Raw genomic sequence first — 27,643 nt, 5'->3', positions numbered from 1 at the left:
CAGAGCAAACACAATAAAAAATGCATTGCTTTTTGTTCTTCTGAATCCTACACCACAACCATTTATTTAGAGGAAGACGTGAGGAGCCGTGATATCTGACAGCTGATGGACAGAAAAATACACCAGAGCTGCATGCTTAGTATTCAAGACCACCGGTGACTGCCTCACACATGCGTGCCCCCTGTTGCTTTAATATCTATCACACATTTGGGGTGCACATGCAATCACAGATCAGACCCTGCGGATAGGGCACTAGATACAAGAGCACTTGATCCTGAAAGCATGGATACGCACACACATTTCAGCGGGTTGAAGGCTACAGGTTTCCGTTTGCCCTTCTCTTCTCAGCAGGGATGGCGCAAAGACTGGCACTGCTTACTAGTCTAGTTCATACTCGATCTCTGTCCGTTCCTACTGCTTCTTTTATAAAACCCTGAACATGTTGTTCTAACCCGAGCACCATGGCTTACAATATAAGACTGACCCAAATGTCTCTCCCTATGTTGTCCTTTCATGAAGTGTGACCTCTATTGTGACACTGTGTACCAAAAACACATCCAATTTATCAGCTAGATAGCCACGGCCACCAAGAGTACCAACACATACAACATGAGGTTTTATATAACACATCATATGTGTAAGATTTAACCCTTTTTAGTGAAACATAACATATTAATTACTATGATAGTTTATCCTCTTTGTTTTTCTTTTAGGTCAGATGTAGTCTGGCTATGAGTAACAAACTTATTGTCATAATAACTTGAGATGAGATGTGGTTCCTATTCGAAACATTAATTACATGACACTGTTTTTATTCTGTAATAAGGGATTCTATTAGAATTTATTTTAATAAAGCTGTCAAATGACGTCACCACGTGCAATGTGATCTCATGAAAATATGTGTGTATTTTTACGTAAAGTGTGGTTGTACCACATATAAATTTACTTGCATTACACTGAAACGTACAATATCAACGTGTTGACAGGACTAATACGTTAATTATTAACATGTTAACAGATTTCCAGACGTATAGATTTGTACGTTTTCCTATTCATAAATAATAAAATCGCGGCCATTGGCGTTTCTTACTCATTTTTTCTGACTTATTTATTTAAGAAAGTTTACTCATTTAACTAATACAATGTTGTTAAAAATAATGTAAAAAAACTAACCTTAAAATAAAGACAATTTCTGTAATCATTAAAATTTTACCCATTTTGTATTTTTTTTCGTTTCCCATGATACACAAAATGTGTTAATTTCTACAATGCAAAAATAATTACACCAAAACACAACATAAATTCACAAAAGATTTTGTGTCATTAATCCAAATCTTTAAAATCAAAGGGCACGTATTTATTGCTAAAAACAACGTTATTTTGTGTAATTGTATAATACAATGTGTTCTGCAACAGATCGCAGTTGATCTGTGATCCGCACGGATGGGGCCAAGGGCGTGGCAATCAAAGGGGCGGGGCATATGCGCCATGATAAAAATTAAATATTTTAATAAAATAAATAAATAAAATATTTATTTTTTAAAACACTCAAATAAAACTTAATTTTGAAGAAACTATGACAAAAAATGAACACATACTAGATTATTAATGAATTAAATGTTTTTACCTCTAATGGGAATAGCTGCGTGATGAAGTGAAACTAAAGGGGGTAATAACGAACGATGATAGATAGCGCAAAAATAATAAAAACTGATTATTTCCCACTATTAATTACATTATCTTAAAGGAGTGTAACTGTAGCATGTACATAATGCACATAAATAATAACGTGAGCAAGAGAACGCTCAACAATTATATCTAATCAACAGGCACGTGAAACCCTAGCAGGTTGCTCAAACAACAAAATCACCAGCTAACTTACTTTAAAATCGCAAGAACTATAGACTAATACAATAACAGGCTTAAATAACCCCAAAACATAAGTCCACTTACAGTTCTCACGGACACGTGTTTTATAAACTGCCTATCCTCCAGACATGACGGACCACGTCTTATCTCATTTCGGCTGTGTGGTGCGCGTGCACGCTTGCGGTGTGAAGCGAGTTTGCGCTATTCTCCGAGATGTTTTATCAACTATCCTCCAGACAGTGACGGTCCGGACCACGTCTTTATCATTTCGGCCGTGTTGCACGCGTCCCCTCATGCGGTGTGATGCGCGTATGTGCTTATTCTCTCAGATGCACTTGACGGCCTTTTGTGCAGCGATTATTTTTTTTTTTGGACGACCCAGTTAAGGCGGTAGGGTTTCCAAGCTTAGGCGGGCCGCCTTAACTGAAATATGCTGTGGGAAACCCTGAATCCGATCCGTGCCTCAACAACTGTAATTTGATCAGAACCGTGAGTTTTATGATCCATCGCACCCCTATTTTCCACATACCGTACATTTTTCATAGCTACAGATTTTGCTCTCTTCTTAAAACGCACAAATTTTAAAAGCTCTGTGTCCCTGATTGGCCAGCTAATCTGTTTGTTGTGATTGGCCTGAATACATCTGATGTAAGCCGGAAATGTGACGCTCCTTCCCATGTTTGAAAGATTCGCTCACAACGCAATGCTAACAGGAGTTAACTTACAGGCTGTGAGTCCAAAGCGGGAGGAATTATGATAATGTTGGTCTTGTCTACCTCAATCCCAGGAAGTAAACTGTTGCCTACAATCTGTGTGTTTGTTGTAGTCCAAGAAAAGAGGATTATGTTGGAGACCATAATTTGCGTCATGGTTTACTTTGGAGTATGTACCTTTTGCTTATCGTTAACATGTACTAATACACACTTACACACCCAAGGAAATGTAAAAAAGTGAATCGGATAATAGGTGCTCCTTAATACAATTGTGAGGAACAGATCCAAATTCAGCCCAGTTCTCAGCAGCGACCGTAAACAAAATCAAATCTTGCATTTGATATGAATTTAAATTTAAATATTGCGCTTCAAGAAGCTTTGCTTTACAGCAGTGATATCAAAAGCTCATTAGCTCTTGTGTGCTACGTCACAGATTTGTGACATTGCCGTCTTTTAGTCGATGTACTTTTGAAATTTAAAATGCACGCCTTCACAGAGAGAAGCCGGATTCACATTTTCATAGATTAATGACTTTAATACATCTCTGTACTTTATATACTCCAGAGAGGACCGTGGCTGCAAAACTTTGTCATTTTAACTACTTATGGTACTGCTTCTGAAATTTCGCAAAGTTATTGTGATTACACTTGTCTGTATGTTATGCTTTTAATTTATAACAGTATTAACAGCTTGAAATATCTTTTAAATGCTATATTGTTACATTTTTTTACACTTCTGCGCATTTCTGTCCATTACGTTGCATAAATATAAAATAATACACTATATTTTTTGGTATAAAAAAGGTTTAGGGTAAGGTTTGCGGTAAGGTGGTAACATTATCGATAAAATGCAACAATCTTGGTATAATCTCTGGTATAAAAGATTTGTAAAGGTTTTACATTTTGTAGCTGTAAAACACAATAATGCTACAATTAAATGTTGCAAATACGTCTACATTGTATGCTTCAGCATCTATTTAAATAAACAAAAAATAAGTTTTGTGTTAATAATGCGTATTAACAGTGAGACCAGGCTGCCACATCAAATAATGCTGCACGCTCCAACTTTCAAGTCTCAAGGCACTTCTGTCGGCCTTTAACTCTCCTTCTTCTTCTGACCTTTTACCACCCTGCTTTGATGTGTATCCGGCACGCAATAAAATCCTCTCGCTTGGCCAGTGAACAAAATACTCTTAAAAACAAGTCATACAAATCAGTTTGCAGGTGGATGATCCAACATGTTTGCAATCTTTTGTGGAGTAAGACTGAAAGCTTGATGTATCAAAAGTACAATGACCCTGAATGGAGAACAAAATGTAAAAGAAGAAAGGCCTCACTTGTGAAAGCAGAGGAAAGCAGGAATATAACACAACAGACAAAGACATCAACGAACAGGGAGCCAACGTGACAATACTCGCTGATATATTAGTGCAGCTCACACAATAGTGTCTAATTGAAATGCTGTTCATTTATATCTGCTGTCTGTTTGTGTCAGTGTGTGTGTGATTTGCTAGACTGTATAGTCAGGAAGTGAACAATATGTAGTCTGATTAACACAGCACTTGACTTTAATGCTTAATGGAAGTTGAAAGTCTAGTCATATGCAGCTGCTTCTATTAGAAAGCTTTTGAAGCTCAGTCCAAAACAACCCACTGTCTGCACATTTAAACATAGAGGAGACCTCGATTTTTTAATAAATGTGTGTTTTATTGGACTGTCACTGGCATGTTTTTAACTCATGATTTAAATCAATAACGAAGCTAAATATGAACGACGAGACACGAAAGAAGCAATGGGATTCAGCATGAGTATAATTTTACCATGCTGATCTCTGTTTCCACTGATATGTGATATATTGCTTAATAAGGTCAAAATGTAAAGTGCATGATTAATAAAGTTATTGGCTTTTAAAGTAGGAAGTCGACTCTGAATCGCTGAAACGAGTCGTCATATGGATTGAATCTCCCGCCTGTCTTTATTCACGTAATACCAACACTTTGCATAATAATCTCCGCCTACAGCCTTGCCTGCGGGAGAAACGAAAACTATGACCTGCCCACAGCTAAGTGTGTAAACATCATATCACGCTGTGTTTTCAGTTTGTGTTGTTTTCACTACCAAAGGATGAAGATATATGAAGAATCTGTGGTTAAAATTACTTTTTCAAGGAGGGATATACAAAACGTTTGCCTGTGAAGAATCAGTGGTTAAAGGGATAGTTCGGCCAAAAATGATATTAAAGCCATGATTTACTCACCCTCAAGCTGTCCGAGATGCATATGTCCATCGTTTTTCAGACAAACACATTTTCAGTTATTTTAGAAAATGTTTTAGATCTTTCAGTTAATTAAATGTGAAGTTACGGGGTCCAGGACCTTCAAGTCCAAGAAATCTGCATCCATCCTTCACAAAATAAATCCAAAGGCTCCAGGATGATAAATAAAGGTCTTCTGAGGGTAATCCGCATGGTGCTGTTGTAGAAATTTCCATATTTAAAACTTTATAAACGAAAATAGCTACCTTCCGGTAGCGCAGACATCTTAGACTCCTCTGTATTCAGAAGAGAGTATTAGCGTAGTGTACGCACTTTTCTTAGTGACGTATGACAAATTCGGAGGGCGGGGGCACAGAGCTGCAGCAGAGTAACCTCCATTAACTGCGTAAGCTCTCATTCTGAATGCGGCAGCGACTAAGATGGCGGCATTACCGGAAGCGAGTTATTTTCGTTTATAAAGTTTTAAATGTGGATATTTCTACAGCAAAAACGGCGCGGATTGCCCTCAGAGGGCCTTTGTTTGTCATATCGTGGAGTTGTGTGGATTTATTTTGTGGAGGATGGATGCACATTTTTTGGACTTGAAGGTCGTGGACCCCGTGGCTTTACATTTGATTAACTGGAAGATCTAAAACATTTTCTAAAATAACTGAAAATGTCATAGTCTGAAAAATGATGGACATATGCATCTCGGACGGCTTCGGGGTGAGTAAATCATGGGTTTAATATAATTTTTGGCCGAACTACCCCTTTAAAATTTTACTAGACGTTTGGCTGTGAAGAATCAGTGGTTAAAATTACTTTTTCACGCAGGGATTTACTAGATGTTTGGCAATGAAAAATGGTTCAGTACCCACTTTATTTGGAAAAACATGCGTCTCCAAACCACAACCTGTAAGTATGATTATAGCTACATACTTGCTTAAATGAGTGTAAAAATGTTAATGTCTGTCTTCATTTTTATAACCTGGACTAATGATGAATGATTTCTATTGATGTTGTTTTTTAAACTCTTAATATACTGTCAGGGAGTCACGTTAGCAAGCGGCTAACGCATGTGCACTAACTTAAAGTGTTTACATTTTTGCTATGATTCGGTTAGCTTACATACTTGCTTAAATGAGTGTAAAATGTTAGTTTCTGTCGTCGTTTTATTGCTTGGATTAATGATGAATGATATCGTTGTTTAAACTCTTAATATACTGTCAGAGAGTCATGTTAGCAAGTGGCTAACCCATGCTCACTTACGGTTTTGCTATGATCCGGTTAGCTTATATAAATGCTTAAATGAGTGTAAAATATTAGTTTCTGATGTTGATAAGGTCTTCTTAGTAAATCATGTTAGCAGTAGGTCAATACATGTTTCACTATTGTTGGTCTGTGCCACTGATCTGTGGTCTGTGCGGAGACTGTTTCAGTTGACCAATCAGAGCAGAGTAGGCTACTGAAAGGTGGGGTTAGGCAGACTGAGTCCTTGAACGGCTTCACACGAATCTTTGGGAATCTCTGAGAAATGGGGTCATTTTAAATTTATATTATGAGAAAATTACAGTGTTTGTTGACCTTGCATGCATTTAAACATGTTGTCCGGGACTTATAAACAGTGATAGGACGCTTAAAATTGGCATCTTACTGGCTCTTTAAAGTAGGCAGTGCCTGGCGTCGGCATCTTGGATGCGCGTCACTCGCGGATAACCGAAAATGGGTAAAGAGGCGGGACATGGGTAAAGCTGAGGTGGCTGGTTGCTAAAACCACGCCCCCTAGCTCGACTCTAGTGACAGCAGTGGCAGTGGCACCCGTTACTCAAGTGGCCACACACTTAATTATGCAGAATTTTAAGGCTTCATATAATTTAAACAGATGAGTTACAAAAAATTAACCCCCTCACAGTTGTCATAAAGGGCAAATTTAGCTATACAGACCAAAAACATGTTTACACCAGGCTGTAAACATATTATTTTCTACTGTAAAGTTAGGCATTTTAACATGTTGGTCTATGAGAATTAACTGCCTTTTGGAGCCAGCCTCAAGCGGCCAGTTGATGAATTGCAATTTAAGTTACTTCTGTATTGGCTTCATCAGAGAGATCGGAAAGTTGCCCCTTGGTCTATACAGTAGGGGTGGATATTATTTGTACATCTGTCTGTAAAAAATAATTATACACAAATTAATACATCCATGATCTTTTATGTAATCATATTTGCATTATGCATCACTGCATATGAATGGATATTTTTGAAAGGGCGGCACAATTAAGACAAAAAATATATAATTGTCACTTATTTCCCCGATATTGTATTATTTACAGTTACCATTTGATTAATAGTATTTACATTGTTTAATTATTGCATACTTGAGGCAAAACTGTGTTACTGTAACAATCCCTGTTACATATGATATATGTGGTATACATAAAGAAGATAACAACAAGATCTTAACATAAAATGATTTGTTTATGTTTAGTGATGACATGATATCATACGCCTACCTGAGATAGCAGTGTTTTATGAGAGGAATTTCATATTTGAGTAAACTATTCCTTTGACACTTGATTTAATGTGAATGCAAGGCCCTCTAGTGGTTATATTTCAATAAAACAAAGGGCTCTCGTTTTTTATCTATTTAATAAGACACTCTGAAGACTAACCTGATTAGGTTGGATGACGCACACAATAACAACACTTTATAAATTGATTCTGGAAACGTAAATGTTTTGGCAATATTTCATCCTCCCAGGAGTGTATTGATGCACACATGGCGCAGGTAAACTATAACTACGTTTCAAGTTTTGCTTATCTAATGATCGTTATATTGAAAATCCATTCATGTTTGTTTAAAGCTAATCACTCAGATAAATTGGCCATTGGTTGCCTGAAAGCTGTATTTTTACCCCCTATACTCATATGCAAGCATGTTTGGTTTAAGATTAAAAAAAAACTTAAACAATGTCCTACCTTAAAATCAATTAAATGGCATATGTAAAATTAAATGCCGGACAGGCTGGGGGTTTAGGTGCTAATTTGACTGGCAAATCAATACTCACACTGTTTGCATGCAAAATAGAGCATGGTCTCTGGTTAGGCTGGTTGACCTAACAGGAAGTCTTATGGGTTAATCTAGTTAAAAAGTCCGGTTGTGACCAGCATCCAAAAAAACAAACATATGGTGACCAATTATGCAGATCTTTTCAGCAGGGGAGAGGTTGGTTTGGGTTCAGCCTAATTGCTTTTCTGCAGTCATAACACAATTTCACAATATGACAATTAGATTTCTCAGCGGGAGCTGTCATTACGGCTTATTCTCTTTCAAATACAGATTTCATTTGTTGCTGTTTTCAGCCCGCCTGCCATCGGCAGAAAGAAATGTCACTGCTAATGATGACACCTGAAAATGTGGTGTAGATGGGAACGAGTTTTAAAGGTAAAAAAACTGAAAGGAACATGCACTAAATATCAGATCGTTACAAAAGACTATCGCTCTAAGCAGTGCAGCTGTGTAACTGTTTTTATCCCTACAAGAGGATCTCAGACATCCAGCTATGCATTTATTTTTCATCAGAGGAGAGCGCTGCTCTCAGCCGCCTCCTGGAGTGAATGATGGAGAGATGGTAGGACAGAGAGAGAGAGAGAGAGAGGTGGATGAAAAATGAGCATTGATGTGGAAGAGACTGACTGTAGTCAACACTCAAGAGATAAATGAGTGCAAAGTGGAATTAAAGTCTAGATGTAGTTTTTATATTACTTTATAGCCTAATACCTTATAAGCATAATGCTATGATGAATAGAAATTGCATTTACATATAATTAAATGAATGACGCTCATCGCCAAATGTCAGGGCTTTTAGTTAGTATGAATAGGTAAGTGTGAAAATGTATTAAAAGATATGAAGGATTACAAAATGTGTTATGAGGTATTGCATAATATTAACCATATGTCTTATATATATATATATACATGCATCATAAAAAGTGTTACATAAAATAAGTTTACAATCACATAAACCTGTATTCTGCATCTTGACTTATAAAACATGCTAAAATGAGTCTCTTTTCCTCTGCTAGGTTGAGAAAGCTGGATTTGCAGAGCATAGAGAATCAGAGCGTGTGACAAGCTTTGCGGTGACGGTGAGTAACAGATTATACTCTCATCACTGGAAACGGATCTGTATGACACCCAAGAGAAACGCCGTGCACCAGCAGCAGTTACTATTACCTTTAAATTAAACTGTCACAATATTCTGTCAGCTTGTGTAATATGTCCTTTTATATAATCTTTGGCAATGGCTTTTACAAAATACTTCCTGCGCTCCCTGCAACAACATCACCCACAGTGCTTTTCTCAAATGTATTAAATATTTAACAATTACAGTACAAATAGACAGCATAACACCGACAATACACTATATTATGTGCATGGAATGCATCAAATGCATCCGAATCTGATTCACGTTTAAAGAGGAACTCACCAAAGTCTGCGAGGCATTTTGCATGCACTTTCAGATCTTCTGTAGTTGTAATATACAAATGATTTAATAGCCAGAGAGAGACGAAATGATGGCACAACACTCGCAGGGTTTCGATGCTCCACAAGTACAATGCATTTCAATTCATCGAGAGAGAGAGAGAGAGAGAGAGAGAGAGAGAGAGAGAGAGAGAGAGAGAGAGAGAGAGGCAGTAGGGGGGGTTAAAATCCTCAAAGCACCCTAGTAGACCTGTTTGCTTTGTTTTGTTTATTCACTTTAATTACACAACACACACACACACACACACTCGCACACACATGCACACACACTAAGGGCAACAGTAATAAAAGGACCTGTAACACACACACACACACAAACGCACTAAGGGCAACAGCAATAAAAGGACCTGTAATACACATTACACAAAACCGCTATGAGCTTCTGAATAAATAAATCATAGGCAATAAAGGTAGAATATTTTACATACTTCAATATACCACAAATCAATAAATCATGAAGTAAACTAACATCACAGACACAACAACACATATTTGCAAATAAAGACCCCCACAGTTTATTCGTGTGTCACACACATGCACATTAACACAACATGATTGACAGGCGTGTTGACACAGACCTTAATACATTCACCAATCTTGCCTTGCAGGCTTGCTTGAGGTCGCTTATTATTCTGGCACACTGCGAGTGACCTCCATGTGTTGCCATGTGTGTTAAAAATCATTTGTCTGATGATCACTACAAATCAGACTAAATGTAGCGTATAGTCAGTAAACGACTTTTTTGTGCCCATGGCTGGGTTGATTTTTGAAATACATTTGCATGATTGAAGGACTGATGCATGCAAATATAAGCAGGTTAACACATGGTGGTCCACATTACATAAGTGCAACTTGTGCGTGAAACATATTGTGTGCACACACACGCTGACATGTGTCGCACCCTTCTAAGCAGGATTGAACAGTGGGTGATTGGTTTGATGTGGAGATCCAGCCTGTTACCTTTCCACCTGATCTCTGTCATAAAACATTATTATTTTACACTGTATACACAGTTAAAAAATTGCGCTTTAGAGTCACCACCACGTATGAAAAAGACCAGCATAGAAAGAAGCACTACGAGGGTCTCCAGCATGGGATGCTTATGCTTAAATATTTGCTTGGTAAACCAGTTTTACCGAACACACCATACCACCATGATCTCATATAAATGAGACATATACTGAACACACAAAATGTGACTTTTGTGATCATGAATTTAAGAATAACATACTGTTGCATCAATTAATGCCATCCTTCATTATATATTTATAAAAGTAACTTATAAATCCTATAGGGCTTAGTGGTTTATAAACAACACACAATACCACAGAGTAAATAAAATGGTCTATGGACACCGAGGGTCCCTAGTTGTCACCTTGCCTGTGGGATTTCTAAAAATAGATCCGTGCTCTTCGCCATCCTCCTCCCAGGCCCTCAAACACTCACAAACACAATAAAACTATTAATGACCCTCACCTTTCATCAGTTCACCTCAAAGCAAACCATGAATCAGCTCGATATTAGCCAGAACCAGCAAACACGAGATCATTTCCATGTGTATGATCTGTAGTCACGACCCTATTCAGGGTTACGCAGTGATTCGCAGAACTAGAGCGCCAATTTTTTCCACTCTGATGCACTTTACCGATGTACTTCATCGCAGTCCATAAAAGCATTGTGTGTCTCTGTGTGTGCTTTTATATGTGGAGTTGCACATGCGTCTATGAATAAGCTTAACATTAAATGAGCAGATGGATAAGTAGGTGGAAGATGGATTAAAAAAATTTGGCAAAGCAAAACAGATTAAAAGGGTTGTATCGATTTCTGCGCCATTGCATCAACAGCACCGCGGCAATAGAAATTATGAGATGTGAGCTAGCTGAACTGAATGTGATGAAAAACTAGGTGATACAGAATAATACACAGACATGAAACAGACAACAGATTTATATACTGTACTGCTCTTATTGGTGCATGCAAAAACAAAAATACTGCAAGAGAAGATTTCATCGGCCAGAAAAGTTTTCGCAAATCAGTCTCATACTCGTGAGCTATTGGTGTGAAATGGTCTAACAAATAAACGCTAAGTTTTTTTTGGATAATACTGATATTGATTTTACCAAACAACTTTTGGACAATACTGATATGTCACTTGCTTATTCAAAACTTTATCATTAAAATATATATTTTTTAAAGTTGCGGTGTTTCTCGCAAGAATCTCGCTATATGGTACAAATACAAAAAAAGATAATGTGACAAACTTCAGAGGCTATCTATGTAGATATTTAAATCAGATATTTGTTTTTAAAGTGCACCCATTTAATTGCTAAAAAACAACTTTATTTTGTGTATTTGGTATAATACAATGTATTCGCGTGGTTTATGGTTAAAAAAACATTATTTTCCACATATCGTACATTTTTGTAGCTCCAGATATCCTGCTTTCCTCAAACGCATTGATTTTGTACAAAACTCATCGATTTGGAAAGCTCTGTGTCCCTGATTGGCCAGTTATCTGTAGGTTGTGATTGGCCTGAATACCTCTGATGTCAACCGGAAATGTGACGCTCCTTACCATGTTTGAAAGATTCGCTCACAATGCCATGCTAACAGGAGTTAACTTACAGGCTGTGAGTCCGAAGCGGGAGGAATTATGATAATGTCGGTCTTTACTACATCACCAATTCCAGAAAGTAAACTATTGACTACAATCTGTGTGTTTGTTGTAGTCCAAGAAAAGAGATTTACGCTGGAAACGATAACTCGCATCATTGTTTACTTTTGGGTTTGTACCTTTTGCATATCGTTGACATGTACTAATACACACTTATGGTGCATTCACACCAACCGAGGTAGAGGCGGCAAAAATGCGCTATGCGTGCGTAGTTGGACACTTGAACATTTGAATTTAATCGCCTCATTTGCGTCTGAAAGCCGCGCGTGAAATTCTAGTCATTCGAGACATTCACGCGGAAATTCGCGTCATGGGAGGGGCTTCTGCGACTCTGCTGTGATTCCGCTCGCTTCCTGTAATCACGTCACTACTACAGCAAGGTCCTGATTGGTTAACGTTGTGCGGAAATCCGCAGAAGTTCAGATTTCTCAACTCGCGTGTTTCCCGCGGCAACGCTCAATTCGCGTGGAACGCGCCATCCGCGCTACGCGTTCCGTGACATTTGCGTTGCGCGTACCGTGCCGCAGGATTTCTAAACACGTCTTTGCATTGACTTAACATGTAAATCACTCGTGCTTGCCGCCTCTACCGCATCTGGTGTGAACCCTGCATTACACACCAAAGGAAATGTAAAATCGTGAATCGGACCATAGGAGCTCTTTAACAAATTTAGAGCCCAACCAATATGTTATTTTGAGGGCCGATGCCGATACATATATAAGGGAGTTAAAAATCTTTATGTGTATATTATAGGACAGTATATAGGCAAATCTTTTTAAGCACGTCATTTCTCCCGCTCGTGTTTTAGCAACTCGCCCATAGACCATCCCCTTAAAGTATTCAGGGCAGAAGCGGCCGAAACAAGGGGAAAAAGAGACTAATTAAAATCGGAACGTGTCTTTCTTATCCATTTATAATCCCATCAACCAAAACGCATGCTAATACCAGGTGTAAAAATGTTGTGAAGACACCACTTGACTGCAGCGGCCTAACAAGAGACCTTAACTAAAGTGAAGGACAAACTTACATAATTTACAAACATTTTATCTGTTATATGCTCTGTAAAAACTGCAGCATATACACAGATACAAAAATATCTGCGACAGGCTCATATCTGCCAAAACAACGAATCGGTTGGGCTCTAAACAACATGTTTGACTTAAGCCTACCGACCATGACAGATTACACCGTGCAAAACAGATTTAATAAACTTTGTAGGAAATTTATGTAGACTTTACGATGATAACACCTACTGTTAAAGGCCATGACGCAAGTTAGTAAACCTCATCCCCACAACGTGAATCGCAGATGTCATTTTTGCACTGAGAGCTTTACATTAGCCTAAATGTTAGCCTAGCCTATATGTACAGCAGTGGCGGCTGGTGACTTCTTTTTTCGAGGGCGCTCCTTCAAAAAATGCGAAGTTTGTCACAACATGTATGTAGCCCGTCATGTGTGTGGTTTGTAATTTCAAAATATGTTTTCTGCGCGTCGAGTGAAACAATGTGCATTACGTGTCTTTTCAAAATAAGTGCCTGCTGCAGACGCGTCTAAAGGGTTTATGATAAAAGAGACGCTTGTGTGCGTGCCAGATACTCGCATAATCTCATGTGTAATCAGAGTTTACTGTTAAGGGAGTGTCTTGCGGTTTTTTTTGAACGTGAGCGTCTCTTTTATAATAAACGGTTTTGACGCGTGTGCAGCAGGCACTTATTTTGGCAAAACACGTGATGCACATCGTTCACATGACGCAACAAACACATAATTTGAAAACACAAGTAACACACATGACATTCCGAACACTTATTTTGAATTTGCGCCCCTCGGATGAGCAGTCATGAGCCGCCACTGATGTACAGTAACGCTGAATATTAGTCATGACTATTGCAATATTAAGTATAGCAGTGGTTTCACATAGTATTGTAGCAAAATAAATATAAATCTTTTAGCGATACATTGCGTTGATCAATACATCATTTCATGTTGCATTTTCATTAACTACTCAGTAGGTGTAGGTCGTAAATCTCTGACATGGCCAGAATCACAGGCTATCTTTGATTGCAAGACCTTAACGGTCGTCTTTGAATCTCACTCACTGTCCAATGAAGGACCACAGTTTACAAGCTACGATCATAGAATCGTCACAAATGTTTCACGATGGCCATCTTTCGCTCGGGACAGCCGAAAATCGTGCGGTGTGAACCAGACGTTAGACATTGTAGCTACTTAGTGCCGCTAATCTGTGACAGTTTGTTATATGTGGCTTTTACGTGCTATAGCCGATATGTTGCTGGTTTAAACTGATCACTGAAAAATGAAAGTCACACACACACAACCAATACTACAAACATAGTGACAGTTTATAAAAAAGGTTGAAAAAAACACCCAAACAAACACTGGTCTCAAAAAACTTCCTTAAAGATGCTTAGTAGCGTGAATGTTATAGAAAATGCTAAAAAGACAAAATTCAGCAGGTTTTCTCACAGGAACTACCCATTTTCACCACATCCACACAAGCCTGCATGCAAACCTATAGCACTGCCTGCAGTCTTTGTCCAAGCAGGCAGCTGTTTTACCTCTTTTCATAAAACACACAGATAGGACGCATAAAGTGTCAGGTTTTGTGGAGACGGTGGGGACAGGCAGTACTCACCGAGCTCGAAGGGCACTAATGGTAGACTTGTCAACCCTGCATTTAAAGAGAAAAGACGAGAACATCAGGGAACAAACCTAGACAGCTGTAATTTGCATCTCTAGACCTGGCAGGTCCCGAGGAACGCAAAGGGTTAAAAGGGGCCTTTATGCAATATATCATCACTGTGTCATGTTGCTGTTGGTGCGGACGGGTGAGTTCAATACCCAATTAATGGTGACATGCAGGAAAGGTCACCAGCAGTGACTCTCAACATTATCACATCAAACCACACCACACAAACACACATACACAGAGAGACAGAGAGATGGAGATAAGAGAGAGAGAGAGCATAACAGGTTTGAGGGTAGGAAAGGGTGTGGTCATTTATTTTTATCCACTATGTTAAATTGAAACCATTTCTGTTACACACACACACACACACACACACACACACACACACACACACACACACACACACACACACACACACACACACACTTTCATTGGGAAAAGTTGTAGTGATAGTACAGCGGAAAATATTACGACACAGGGCAAACAAGCCATTATAGAGCTTATAGGTTTACACAATAAATGCTTACAGTTTATAACATCATAGGTTACTAAAAATCAATACCTGCATGTGTGTGCGTGTGTTTATTAGTGAGGTTACAACAGCAGTGTCACTATTAAACAAATGAGGTGTGATGGTTATTGGGTGTGGTGGGGATGTGGGTAATGTAAGAGGAAGGGTGTGGGTATGTGTGTGTGCATGTGTGTGCACATGTGAATTTTCCCACAGCACATAGCTGACACTGGCCCCGTATTAATTCTGTTTGCAGCCCTAAATATGTGCTGCATATGAATCATAGATAACTGAGATGGTGCTGTTGTTTGTTATCACACGATTTGGATGATTTAGAAATAGATGGCCAGCTGTAGTTGCATGCCAAATATTTATTAGTATTTCTTGAAAAAATAACACAGTAAGGTGTGAAATCTATTGACATTCACAAAATGCAAATCTTATATCACAAGTAACAGGATTTAAACCAAAAGATTATCTTAAACTTAAACCTCAGACTAACAATAAACCCAAAAACTTAAATGGATAGTTCACCCAAAAATAAAAAATAATGACATTACTGACTCACCTTCAGGTCTCCCAAACTCGTAATACCTCAGTTCATCTTCGAAACACAGTTTAAGATGTTTTATATTTAGTCCGAGACCTTGTTGACCCTTCATTGAAAATCTACGTCCGGTATACTGTCCATGTCCAGAAAGGTAATAAAAACATAATCAAAGTAGTCAATGTGACATCAGTGGGTCGGTTAGAATGTGTTAAAGCATTGAAAATACATTTTGGTCCAAAAAAAACACCCCCCCCCCCCCCCGACTTTATTCAGCATTGCCTTCTCTTCCGTCTGCTGTGAAGCGCATGCGCGAGACTAAAGTCACGTGACTGTAGTGACGCGGATGATATACGATGCGGCTGACGTGTTATGTGGTGTGCCCCAGCTGTTTTCGTTTTTTTGTGCGCCCCAGGCTTCGTTTACAGTCTGAGGGAGATGCATGCTGTAAGTTTAAAAAAAAAAAGTAATTTGCAAAAATGTCTGAGGATAACACGTCATCTGCGTCACTGCAGTCACATGACTCGCGCATGCGCTTTACAACAGACGCGGGAGAGAAGACAATGCTGAATAAAGTCGTAATTTTTGTTATTTTTGGACAAAAATATATTTTCGATGCTTCGACACATTCTAACTAACCCACTGATGTCACATGGACTACTTTGATGATGTTTTATTACCTTTCTGGACATGGACAGTATACCGTACGTAGATTTTCAACGAAGGGTCAACAAAGTCTCGGACTAACTATAAAACATCTTAAACTGTGTTTCCGAAGATGAACGGAGGTCTTACGAGTTTGAAACGACATGAGGGCGAGTCACCAACGACACCACTTTCATTTTTGGGTGAACTTTCCCTTTAAAGGAACAGTCTACCCTTTTGCCATATTAAACTATGTTATTACCTCAACCTAGACAAATTAATACATACCTATCTTTTTTTAATGCGTGCACTGTACAACGCGTTGTAAATGTGTTAGCATTTAGCCTAGCCCCATTCATTCCTATGGTACCAAAAAAAAAGTTTTATTTTGTGGCACCATACTTACTGGTATAACTCCTCATGTAACAGTCTTTAAAAAGGGAAAACACGGAAGTGTTTGGTGGCTTCCCTGTTTGGTACCATAGGAATGAATGGGGCCAGGCCAAACGCCAACACATTCCCGACGCGCCGCACGGTGCACGCACCGAAAAAAGACAGATATGTATTAATTCGTCTAAGTTGAGGTAATAACATAGTTTATTATGGCAAAAGGGTAGACTATTCCTTTAACTCTAAGGCTAAAACCCTGCTAAGGCTGCTAGTGACTAGCATTAGCAGAGCATCATGATTTCATTAATTTCAATGGAAGCTTGTCGACTTCCGGCGACACGAGCGACAGTGACCGTTGTCGACAGGAAGTTGGCCGTATCCAGCGACGTGACGAGCTGAAAAAGTTTAACTTTATGCAAATTATGAGCGACTTTCGGGAGCGACTACCAATGAAAGTGAAGCAGTAAAGTTCACGTCACCCGTCTCTCGTCGGTTATAGGAGTGGAAGGTACTCATTTGTTTATGACAACCAGAATTTAAAACCCCTCCTAATGACCTCATTAAAGGGACACTCCACTTTTTTTGAAAATATGCTCATTTTCCAGCTTCCCTAGAGTTAAACATTTGATTTTGTATGTTTTGGAATCCATTCAGCTGATCTCCGGGTCTGGCAATACCACTTTTAGCATAATTCATTAAATCTGAATAGACCATTAGCATTGTGCTAAATGTTTAACATTGCGCTAATTGCAACTTTTAATTCAAGTTTTAAATCGAAAAAAGATTGAAACTCTGGTTATTTTTTGGCACGATGCTAATGATCTAATCAGATTTAATGGATTATGCTAAGCTATGCTAAAAGTGGTAGCGGAAGACCCAGAGATCAGCTGAATGGATTTAAAAGGGTAAAAATCAAATGTTTAACTCTAGGGGAGCTGAAAAATAAGCATATTTTAAAAAAGTGTAGTGTCCCTTTAAAAGAAACGGGCGACACACAGCGAGAAAGCCGTTTTTATCTTCATACAATGCAGGGTCCCCTTACATGGAAGTTGCCATCATGTTTCTACAGTAGACCTAAATGGACAAACTGTTATACTGAGCGCATTTCATCCCTACGTAGTCTCAGAAGAAAACATGTTTGTCCTGTGGCGGCTACCGTAGCTTCTCATTTTAACCTCATTCGTAATTGAGGTTGGTTGCAATTCACAATCTCACCGCTAATTGCCACTAAAAACCCATATTGTACATTTAAAGTGTATTTTTTTTAGATCACACATCATGGATTTTAACCCTTTGTCATAATTGTACAAAAATATAATTGTGCGATAGTTTTATTTTCATGTGATACGAATATGCAGGTCAGAGTTCACCACACTTGAACTACAGTATTGAACGTTAAAATGTGAGTTTTTTTCGCATGAGCTTGCGTTTTCTGTCTGCTACATTTGCATACACTCTAAAGTAGGGTTACATTAGAACTCAACTGGTTGAGTTTGCCCTTTTTTGACCCAATGCTGAGTTGTTTGTACTATTTTGACCTAGCGCTGGATTGAAAAAAATCCACCATTTTTTAAGTGTACACATGAATGGAAGTCAATTTAACGAAAAGTCTAGTGTGACTGTGGCATATAGCTATCTTAACCTAACTTTCAACATAATACTTAACTAAACCATACAGCGAACACTAAACTTTAAGTTATGCAAAGCTCATACCTACACTCTAAAAATGCTGGGTAATTTTCGACCCAGCATTGGGTCAAAAAGGGACGAGCCCAGCGCGCTGGGTTGTAATTAAACCCATGCTGGGTTGGTTAAAGCCAAAACACTGGGTTGTTTTAACCTATTGTTTTGTAAAATATAAAAGTTTTCAGGGTTAAATTCAACCCAGCTGCTGGGCTCATCCTTTTTTGACCCAACGCTGGGTTGAAAAATAGACAAAAGCGTCTGCTTAATATCCCAGCATTTGTTTGAGTGTAACCATCAATATAATTCTAAGCCTAAGCCTGAGCCTAAGCATAAGAACTCCTATGCAATTTCCAGGAAACTTTGGAAAGCTGTCACGCTCCGATGCACATAAAAAATCACAAAAGTAGCAATAAAAAGAGGAAACGTAAGAAAAGCACAATGTCTCATATCAATGACACGATGAGAGTGCTGAAAGCTGTAAAAGCCGCTGTGGAGAGCTGAAATGCTTTCATCCACATCATAAATTAAACATTCGCTCCATCTGACTTCTCATTACAGTCGCTTCTGTATTCAGCGTCTCCACGTCTGGTGACACAGAGGCACACACACAATCAAAAACATATTTAACAGCATACATAGATAAGCATTCGCGCTCCTGCACACCTACTGAACCAAATCACAAAGCCACACTCGACCAATTGAACCTCACACTGTGAGAGATCGGAGTTTCAAGAAGGAAGTGAGAAGGGAAATGTGAAGAGAACCTAAGCACTATAAAAGCGAGGAATCATGTTAATGTGCACTCTAACGGGGCTAAAACCTCTTAAATCATTTAACATCATGGAAAATATTCAGCGTCTGGGAACACTGTACAGAATATAGCATCTCTGAAACACTGAATTAGGAAGGATTTGCTTTCAATGGACAGCGGGAGATGAGGTTGCAGACTGTTAAGTGCTGGATGATGGAGTCCACGGAGCTGGCAGAAAACTGGATAGTGACAATATGACTTTTTTAGCAAACAATAAAACAATATGTGACCCTGCATGTGTGATTTACTTTAATACTTTTAATATTGACTGAGTAAGGTCATGTCAAAAAATAAAATCAAACTTTGATGCTCCTGGATTTCACAGACAGGGTCACATATTAATTAAGGCTATACGTCCCTGCATAAACTGTCATGCATATTAATTTCTGACCCATATGAGCAAGCAAAGGAGCAAACCAGCGCTGAACTTCTACTGATCATCTGATAACACATTTGCATGCTGCTTAGTCTTATTACACAAATAATGCATAAGCTATATGGCACTTTTAATATCATCTATTACATCTATGAACTATTACAAATCAATATTCAGTTATCTCTAACTCTAAATCAGCCAGTAAATGCAGAATAATAAAAAACAGCACATGCAAGCATGCTGCCCCCATAAATAAAGACTAGTAAGCATGGAGCATCTCACACACAGGACAGCAGACAGGCAGACATTTGCACACAGCTGATGCTGTTCCACATAAGCGACGTACCATCCAAATCCACCGAAGGACACGCTTCTCTTCCTCCTCAGCATTGTCCCTCTTGTTTCGTCTGTAACTGTAATTCTCACACTGTTCCCAACAATCTCTCTCTCTCTCGCGTACGGTCTGGTACCGTTCTCGGTCTGACTCACTGTGTGTTTGTTGTACAACCACTCGCTTTCTAGTTTCCTCACTCTCTTTTGTGCCTCTGAAATGATTTCATTCTCCACCCCTCTTTCTCAATCTGTGTGCAGATGTGTTTAGGTGACAGTTTTGGGTTTTCACACCTGCTGTGTCACTCCCTTTCACTTTAGTGCTTAACTCCAAACAGGGTAAGTAGAGGAGAAGCTGGTAGAGAAAGAGAGGAGGGGGTGTGGGTGGGTCTGAATACAGTATTTTTATATCGCTCGCTCGCTCTCTCTCTCTCTAGAGACCCTCTGGTCATTCTGTTTGTTTGAACAGAAAAGATATGAGTGCTCAAAACCAATATTTTTTTTAACAATGCATTGCCTCTTAATTTGTTAAAATCGTCATTATCATTTGGTGCCATTGATCTGTACACAGTTATGCATCTTGCTTTACATTAACCTTAGGATGAATAGGACAGGTTGCATAAGGAAGTATTTTTTGCACAACCAAAGTCCATTAAGATGTGTGGATTATATAAGATTTTTATCCTCAAAACACACATTCAAGAGAATCAAGAGAATACAATACAGGTACATTATAAGCATATCCTGTTACGAGATTAAATGTTTATGTAAACCTACTTTTTTAATAAAATAATGAAATGGTTCTTTTATGAAAATACAATACATACAATAACAAAGGCTTGCCTTGGACTGACTAGAATTACTTTAGCGCACCCTACTGGCAAAATCATGTCAGATCAACTAAACTGTTGGTATTTTTAAATTTTTTTATTAATAATTTATTGTAATAATGTATGCATTACTACTTTAAACGATACATAAAAAAACTGTATTGGTTTTGTCAGAGCTAATAAATATTAAAAAATTACAATTTCGCTGCGAGCAGGGTTCGAACCTGCGCGGGGAGACCCCATTGGATTTCAAGTCCAACGCCTTAACCACTCGGCCATCGCAGCCCATCACAACCCGTTCAGCCTAGAGTATATAACCATGTTAGAAAAATAATGCTAGTTACTTAATCTTAAAACACAAGTAATAGTTTGTTTTTATGTGTATGCCAACATAGGGCGCAGAATCAAACGCACAGCCTTGCAAAGTAAAGTTTATGTACACAGCTGTATGGTAAGCCATTTTAACCTTTATTCGTTGAGTTCTTGATATCAATGATTCAATTTTCACTAGTTAAAATTGTAATTCTTGATTTCAGAAATTACATTTCTACTAGTAATAATGGCAATTGTTGATATCAATAATTACATTTCAACTAGTAACAATGATTATTCTTGATATCTGTAATTGTACTTTCACTAGTGAAATGTCACCATAGGCTGTTATTCAAATTCAATTGCTGATATCAAGAATTACATTTCCACTAGTAACAATGTTAATTCTTGAAATCAAGAATTTAATTGTTGATATCATTTAATTGAATTTTTGATATCAACAATTCAATTTTTGATGTCAAGAATGACATTTCCACTAGTAACAATGTTAATTGTTGATATCAAAAATTGAATTGTTGATATCAAGAATTAACACTGTTACAAGTGGAAAAGTAATTGTTGATATCAATAATTAAAATTTTAACTAGTGAAAATTGAATTGTTGACATCAAGAACACAACGAATAAAAGTTAAAACGGCTTGCCATCCTATGGTGACATTTAGGCTAACTGGAGAAAATTAAATTGTTGAAATTCAATTCTTGATATCAAAAAGACCAATTGTTACTAGTAGAAATCCATTTTCTGATATCAAGAATTAACATTTTTACTAGTGGAAATGTAATTCTTGATATCAACAATTGCCATTGTTTGGCTACTAGTAGAAATTTTAATTCCTGATATCAAAAATTAAAATTTTAACTAGTGAAAATTTAATTGTTGATATCAAGAACTCAACAAATATAAAAGTCAAAACGGCTTGCCATACTGAAACCAAGGGTGCATTCCAATTCAGGGTCTGGATCCTTCTAAGACCGCGGACATTGAAGGCAAGACTCGGTATTTGAAGGCTGCAGCCTCTACTGTCCACGACATTTACTTTACAAAAGTAAAACACAACATGCACACTATTGCAGCAATAATATTAATTCACATAACCAAAACATAATTTATAATAATAAAACAATGACAAGGACCTTTAATTTGTAAAAATATACACTTTTACTTACCCAAGTGTTTATTTCAAAATACCCAGACGTCATAGGCGCGCATTGAATCTTGGGACAGCCAATGAAAGAAATGTTTGGATAGAATAATATATCTGGTATAGTTGACTGAAACCCACCAGAAGGTGTCCGGTAAGAGACTTGATGTCTTATTTGGGAGTAATTGTCACCACAGCAACTCAAGATTAGATGCAGTGTCCATGTGTATATATGTGGTCTTTCTATAAACACAGAAAACGTAAACATAAGTTGTGTGATAAAAAAACTTGCAAATAATATTAACAACTAAATATTAACAATCAACATTGCATTAATAACATTAATGTAACAAAGCTGGCTACTGCATGTCATACACATTGTCATAGAAAACGGTGACATCATACACTTTGCAAAGGCTAGCAGCGGTGCACTGTCTGGGCTTGTAACGTTATATGCGTTTGTTTAATCTTTGACACAAAACACTTAAAATCCAGATGTTTTACGATATAATTACACTAATGACATAAATGTGTAGAAATGACAATGTGAAATATAAGCGTAACCGAAATAAATGACCGTGTACAAATAATTATTATTAAGTAATAAGCCATTCACGTTATGAAGCCAAATAAAAGAGAAGTCAAACGTAACACAGATTTGGTCATTACCGAAGTCAAATAACATGCACTTACTTTGCATTTACGCACAAACACATACAACAACATTAAAGAAATTGTCCTTAAAGCAACAGCAAAAGTTTGCGTCTGTATCAGCGATCCGACTCAACTCAACACGGAGTTCTGTGGGTGGGATGCTCGCCTGCACATAGATCGCGGGTGCTGATTGGCTGCTGCGCGTCAATCAATCTCGACAAAAAGAGAGAACTTTTATAATAACAGGTAACAGCCTTTTTAACAGCCAAGGCTGTGAAGGATCCATCCTGGGTTTCAGGGGAAAGAAAGGCCACATTTGGAAGATGCATGTGAAGGAGCCTTCGAATAGAGGGTGTGCATGACGTCACTTTTCCACGTGACCATGCGAGAGCTCGCCCGGTTGAGTGGCAAAACGTTCAACAAAATGGCTGGTTTTCATAGCGGCTGCTGCGAAAATGCCAGTAAAACTGACTATTATCAACTTAAATTAAATTTAGTTGGACTTGATAGCAGAGATGGACAATACGTAGTTACATTAGTTACATTTTCCAAGCATCTGTGCTTTATTAGGGTGTTTGTATTGGGAAAAAATTTACTTCACTACATTCTAAAGCATAGAATCGTACTGTGTATTCTTTAATATTGCATATTAAAATTTATTAAATACCTAATTACATTTAAATTGTGTACTTTTACTTAAGTAAAAGTATGTTAATCTACTTATAATATTAAATGTAAAACAAACACGTGTATTTATGAAATGTAATAGAATAAAAATTATGATATGCTTTGGAATATATGTTTTCCAAAGAAAAACACAGATAAAATACAAATACTTGAAAAAATATGTTTAAGTAGAAAGTAAAACCTTGATAGTGACCCTAGCAACTTATCAACCTACCTGTGGTCTGTGGACGTTGGGATGAATGATCAATTTACTTCTCCTTTTGGTGTTTTTTGGCAGTCTGTAAAACGATAGCTCTGAATTCTTGTTAATCTGTTAGTACAGTCTATCGCACAACAGCTTTTTCCCATTCCGACAGTTTTCACCATGTTTTCGCCAATGTCACGCTGTAGTCAAATGCTGCCGCTCTGTCTTTTACCACTCAGTGGGCAGTCCCTCTCACCGTTGGTGACGTCATGTGCATACCCTCTATTGGGACAGCCTTTGTTGCGTCCGTTGACGTCATTGGCCTTCAAATACGGCCTTAGAAGGACGCAGCCCCTGAATTGGGATGCACCCCAAGGATCTATAAATATTGCATTCTGCAGAGAAGAAGGACTAGCGTTTGGAAAAAAGGGAGAAAAGATGACAGAATATCACGGCGGATATCGGATTTTGCGTAAAATTAAGAATTTATATTTTTAATACTGACCAGATACTATACTGATTTGGCGGTGTCCAAGGTCGCCTGGCAAGACCGATCTTCATGAGAACGCAAGTCCGTTCTCTGCGTTCTTGGAATTGAGAAACAGCCTTGGATTTGGAACAGTAGGTATTTGGGCTGCGACTGATGACGTTACACAAGTCCATAAGAACACAAGTACAGACAAGAGCGCATATTGAGAAACAGCCTGTATCATTTCAGTTTAGCTCCAGGTAGGGTTGCCCACGTTCTCACTCGGAAATATGGGACAAAGGATGGCCTGCCGCAGCAGTGCGGATGTTTTTAGTGTATAGTGTATTTAATAGTGATGGTCAACTCTTTTCAAAGATTCGACTCTTCTGGCTCTGCTCCCTTAGAAGAGCCGGAGCCATAAAAGCTCTTAAGGGAGCAAAGCCAAAAGTATCACTGGGAGACTTTTTTAGCCCAAATTTGCCAATGTGAATGGTTTGTGTGTTGGTATGCAATTGTAGTATCAATTGTTTTTATAAAAGCCTCATTTTTGGAATGTTTTTGTTAAAGGAACAGTATGTAAAAAATGTATATCAATTAATCATAAAATGGCCCTGATATGTCACTAGACATGAAGAAATCATTTTCATTTCAAATACTTATATCACTGACAATGGTGGTATAGCCAGGATATTGTCATTTAAAAAGAGGAGTTGCAGCCCTCAACTGATGTTTATGTTGTCTTGTTGTGTATTGGCCACCAGTTGTGAGATTGCAGTACCAGTTTTAGCCACAAGTTTTGTGATTGCAATACCAGTTTTGGCCACGATCCTACATAATGTTTCTTTAAAAAAATACACAGTTACTATTATTTAACATTATAATAAAACTTTAATCAAACAATGAACACAGAATCACAGCAAACAAACCTAATAAATAAAGGCAAAATTCGTTTTTTACTCATGACTTAACTTTCTTCTTCTTTTTGGTAAATGCCTTAACTTTCTCCCAACGCGCTTACATTTAAATTCGGCTCCCCCTCTCCAGCTGTTGCTGCTTGTGGCACAAGACTGGATGAAATCAAAGTGCAGCAAGAGCATTACGATAGCAGTCTTTGCATAATTTATCAAATCGCTCTCGCTGGTTTTTGATGCTATCTGCCCCTCGGTTCTTGTGGCACCACGTGAAGTTAAGCAAGCTTGTATCAGTCACTGGTTTGATCAGTGTAGCAGTCAAAAAACGGGTCCTGTACGGCTCAATTAATTAGGATGAAAATACAGGACGTCTCAGCTAATATGGGACAGTTGGAAACCCTATAGATGCAGCCCTCAAATACAGAGTCTTGCCTTCAAAGTCTGTGGCCTTGAGTTGGGATGGACCCAATACGGCCCAGGCAGACATACGTCTCTGTTGTTCCTGATGTGTCCAGTAGGGGGAGAAGGATTTAATGCGAATCAACATCAGATACTAGTAATTCCCATTTAATAACCATCCAGTCGACATTGACTAATTAAGCATTCTTGTGAATTTAAATATAAATATGTAACATTGACTCACTCATCAGATAAACAGTGTAATGATCTGCATTAAGGATGAAATAATATATTAACTGTTGATCTTTATTCGTTGCATAAAGGAGACAACCGAACTCCACTGGAATTTAGTGTTTTGTGAATCAAGCAATTAAAAACACAAATAGTTGGATCAGATAGGCTACCGGGCGCTTTTGACCCCCCCCCAAAAAAAAGTTTAGTTAATAGCACCCTGGCGGCTTGCAGAGGTGGGCGCGAGCGTGGTTCACTTGGCGCAGAACGCAAAATGTGAATGCATAATGCTAAAACTCAGTATTATCACTCAAAAATCAGCAGCTCACCTGATTCTCGAGCTTCTTCACACAAAATAACCTCCTGGACAGCAACAACCTGGTTTCGAAGCACAAAAATATAAATGGGGGGGGGGTCCCCTGGTTTTTATTAAAATTAAAATACTACATCAATTTAAAATTCTTTGTTTGCGCTGCCACAAAGCAATAAAAGAATGCAAAAGATTTCTGTCTGAAATAAATTTAATTGTTAAGTGCGCCTCACGCTGTTTTTTTGGAGGAACTGACAGAAATGTATTGATTACAAGTACAAGACAATGTATCGGCGCATCCGCGCATGGATTATTTTCATCCCGTTAACGGTAAGAATCTTTAGCTATTATCTTTAACGTTAGTTATTATCTTTAGTGATGTTTATGGTTAGGGGCATTAAATTAAATTAAATCTTCTCAAACTATTATTTCACCCTTATGGTTAGGTCTGAGTTAAAGTTTCCCCATTTTAGCTAGGGGGACCCCAATAATCTTTGACAAAATTCAAACACTGCTTCTAGCTTAATTGTTTGAAAGAAATGCAAACTACAGTACATTTTACAATAAATACCCAAATTGTTGACTTTATTGTAACCAAAAACCCGTATACTTAAACCTTGTGATCAGACTGAAATGTGATACTGTGCATTGTTAGAAATACTACTAGATCTGCCCCCAAGTGCTTACGTCATGTGGGGATGTAGCTCAGTGGTAGAGCGCATGCTTCGCATGTATGAGGTCCCGGGTTCAATCCCCGGCATCTCCACTGTTTTTGAAAGACTTCCCTTTATTCTCACATTGTCATGTCTTATCTTTTATATTTTAGAGTATAATTTTCATCACTACTAGTAGTCGAACATAACGTGCTCTTATATGAGTGCAAGTGTGAAAGACAGGGTTATGTGCAACTGCAAGCTTCAAATGGTGAATGAATGATTTGAATGATTTAATTTATTTCAGACAGACACAGTTGACCTAACAACACAGTTGAGCTAACAAACAACAACATATTTACATCAGTCTGAAACAGGTATAAGCCCTTGCTTATTTAAAATATCTCATATTTTAACAACATTTAAAAAAATAAATATATTGCCTTACAATATAATGTTAAAACAAATATAAATAGATTATAAACATTAATTTTACCTATGCAATACTGTTGCACAATCCAAAATACAATAGGAACTAATCTCCACTTTAAAGTTATATAACGCTTAACATATCTTAGTTTCAAACTATTTGAATAGATATGGTTTGAGTAGATATAAATAGTTAGCAAGGTGTAAATATAAAAGTTTAATGTGTTAAACATCGCTTTACGGAGTATCGTATAAATTGTTTGAATTTTGTAAAAAAACTTCTGGTTCCACTGGGGCTCGAACCCAGGACCTTCTGCGTGTAAAGCAGACGTGATAACCGCTACACTATGGAACC

General features: G+C 37.9%; 1 protein-coding gene and 3 non-coding genes across 14 annotated transcripts in view; 1 reads left to right on the top strand and 3 right to left on the bottom strand.

Moving 5' to 3' along the window:
• The window catches only part of rap1gap2b (RAP1 GTPase activating protein 2b), a 52,315-nt gene extending 29,156 nt beyond the window's left edge, over positions 1–23,159 (bottom strand). For 3 of the 11 annotated variants that reach the window (XM_055179655.2, XM_055179656.2, XM_055179657.2), the window contains exon 1: positions 9,323–9,456. In XM_055179655.2, coding sequence (XP_055035630.2) covers positions 9,323–9,339 — 17 coding nt within the window. In that variant the 5' untranslated portion in view covers positions 9,340–9,456. Of the gene's footprint in view, positions 1–9,322; positions 9,457–10,854; positions 10,986–14,705; positions 14,742–20,071; positions 20,331–21,083; positions 21,190–22,386; positions 22,605–23,054 lie in introns of those variants that run through there. The other 8 variants (XM_055179661.2, XM_055179663.2, XM_055179659.2 and 5 more) reach the window with 7 other exon arrangements.
• On the bottom strand, positions 21,089–21,170 carry trnas-uga (transfer RNA serine (anticodon UGA)). Its single transcript has one exon. It is a non-coding gene; the product is annotated as a tRNA-Ser (tRNA).
• Positions 23,160–26,900: 3,741 nt separating the features above from the next.
• On the top strand, positions 26,901–26,972 carry trnaa-cgc (transfer RNA alanine (anticodon CGC)). The gene has a single exon. It is a non-coding gene; the product is annotated as a tRNA-Ala (tRNA).
• Positions 26,973–27,570: 598 nt separating this feature from the next.
• trnav-uac (transfer RNA valine (anticodon UAC)) lies at positions 27,571–27,643 on the bottom strand. Its single transcript has one exon. It is a non-coding gene; the product is annotated as a tRNA-Val (tRNA).

The sequence above is a fragment of the Misgurnus anguillicaudatus genome, chromosome 9, assembly GCF_027580225.2.
Source record: "Misgurnus anguillicaudatus chromosome 9, ASM2758022v2, whole genome shotgun sequence".
NCBI lineage: Eukaryota > Metazoa > Chordata > Actinopteri > Cypriniformes > Cobitidae > Misgurnus > Misgurnus anguillicaudatus.
Note: the sequence above shows the minus strand (reverse complement) of the source record. Positions and strands in the feature narration are given on the sequence as shown.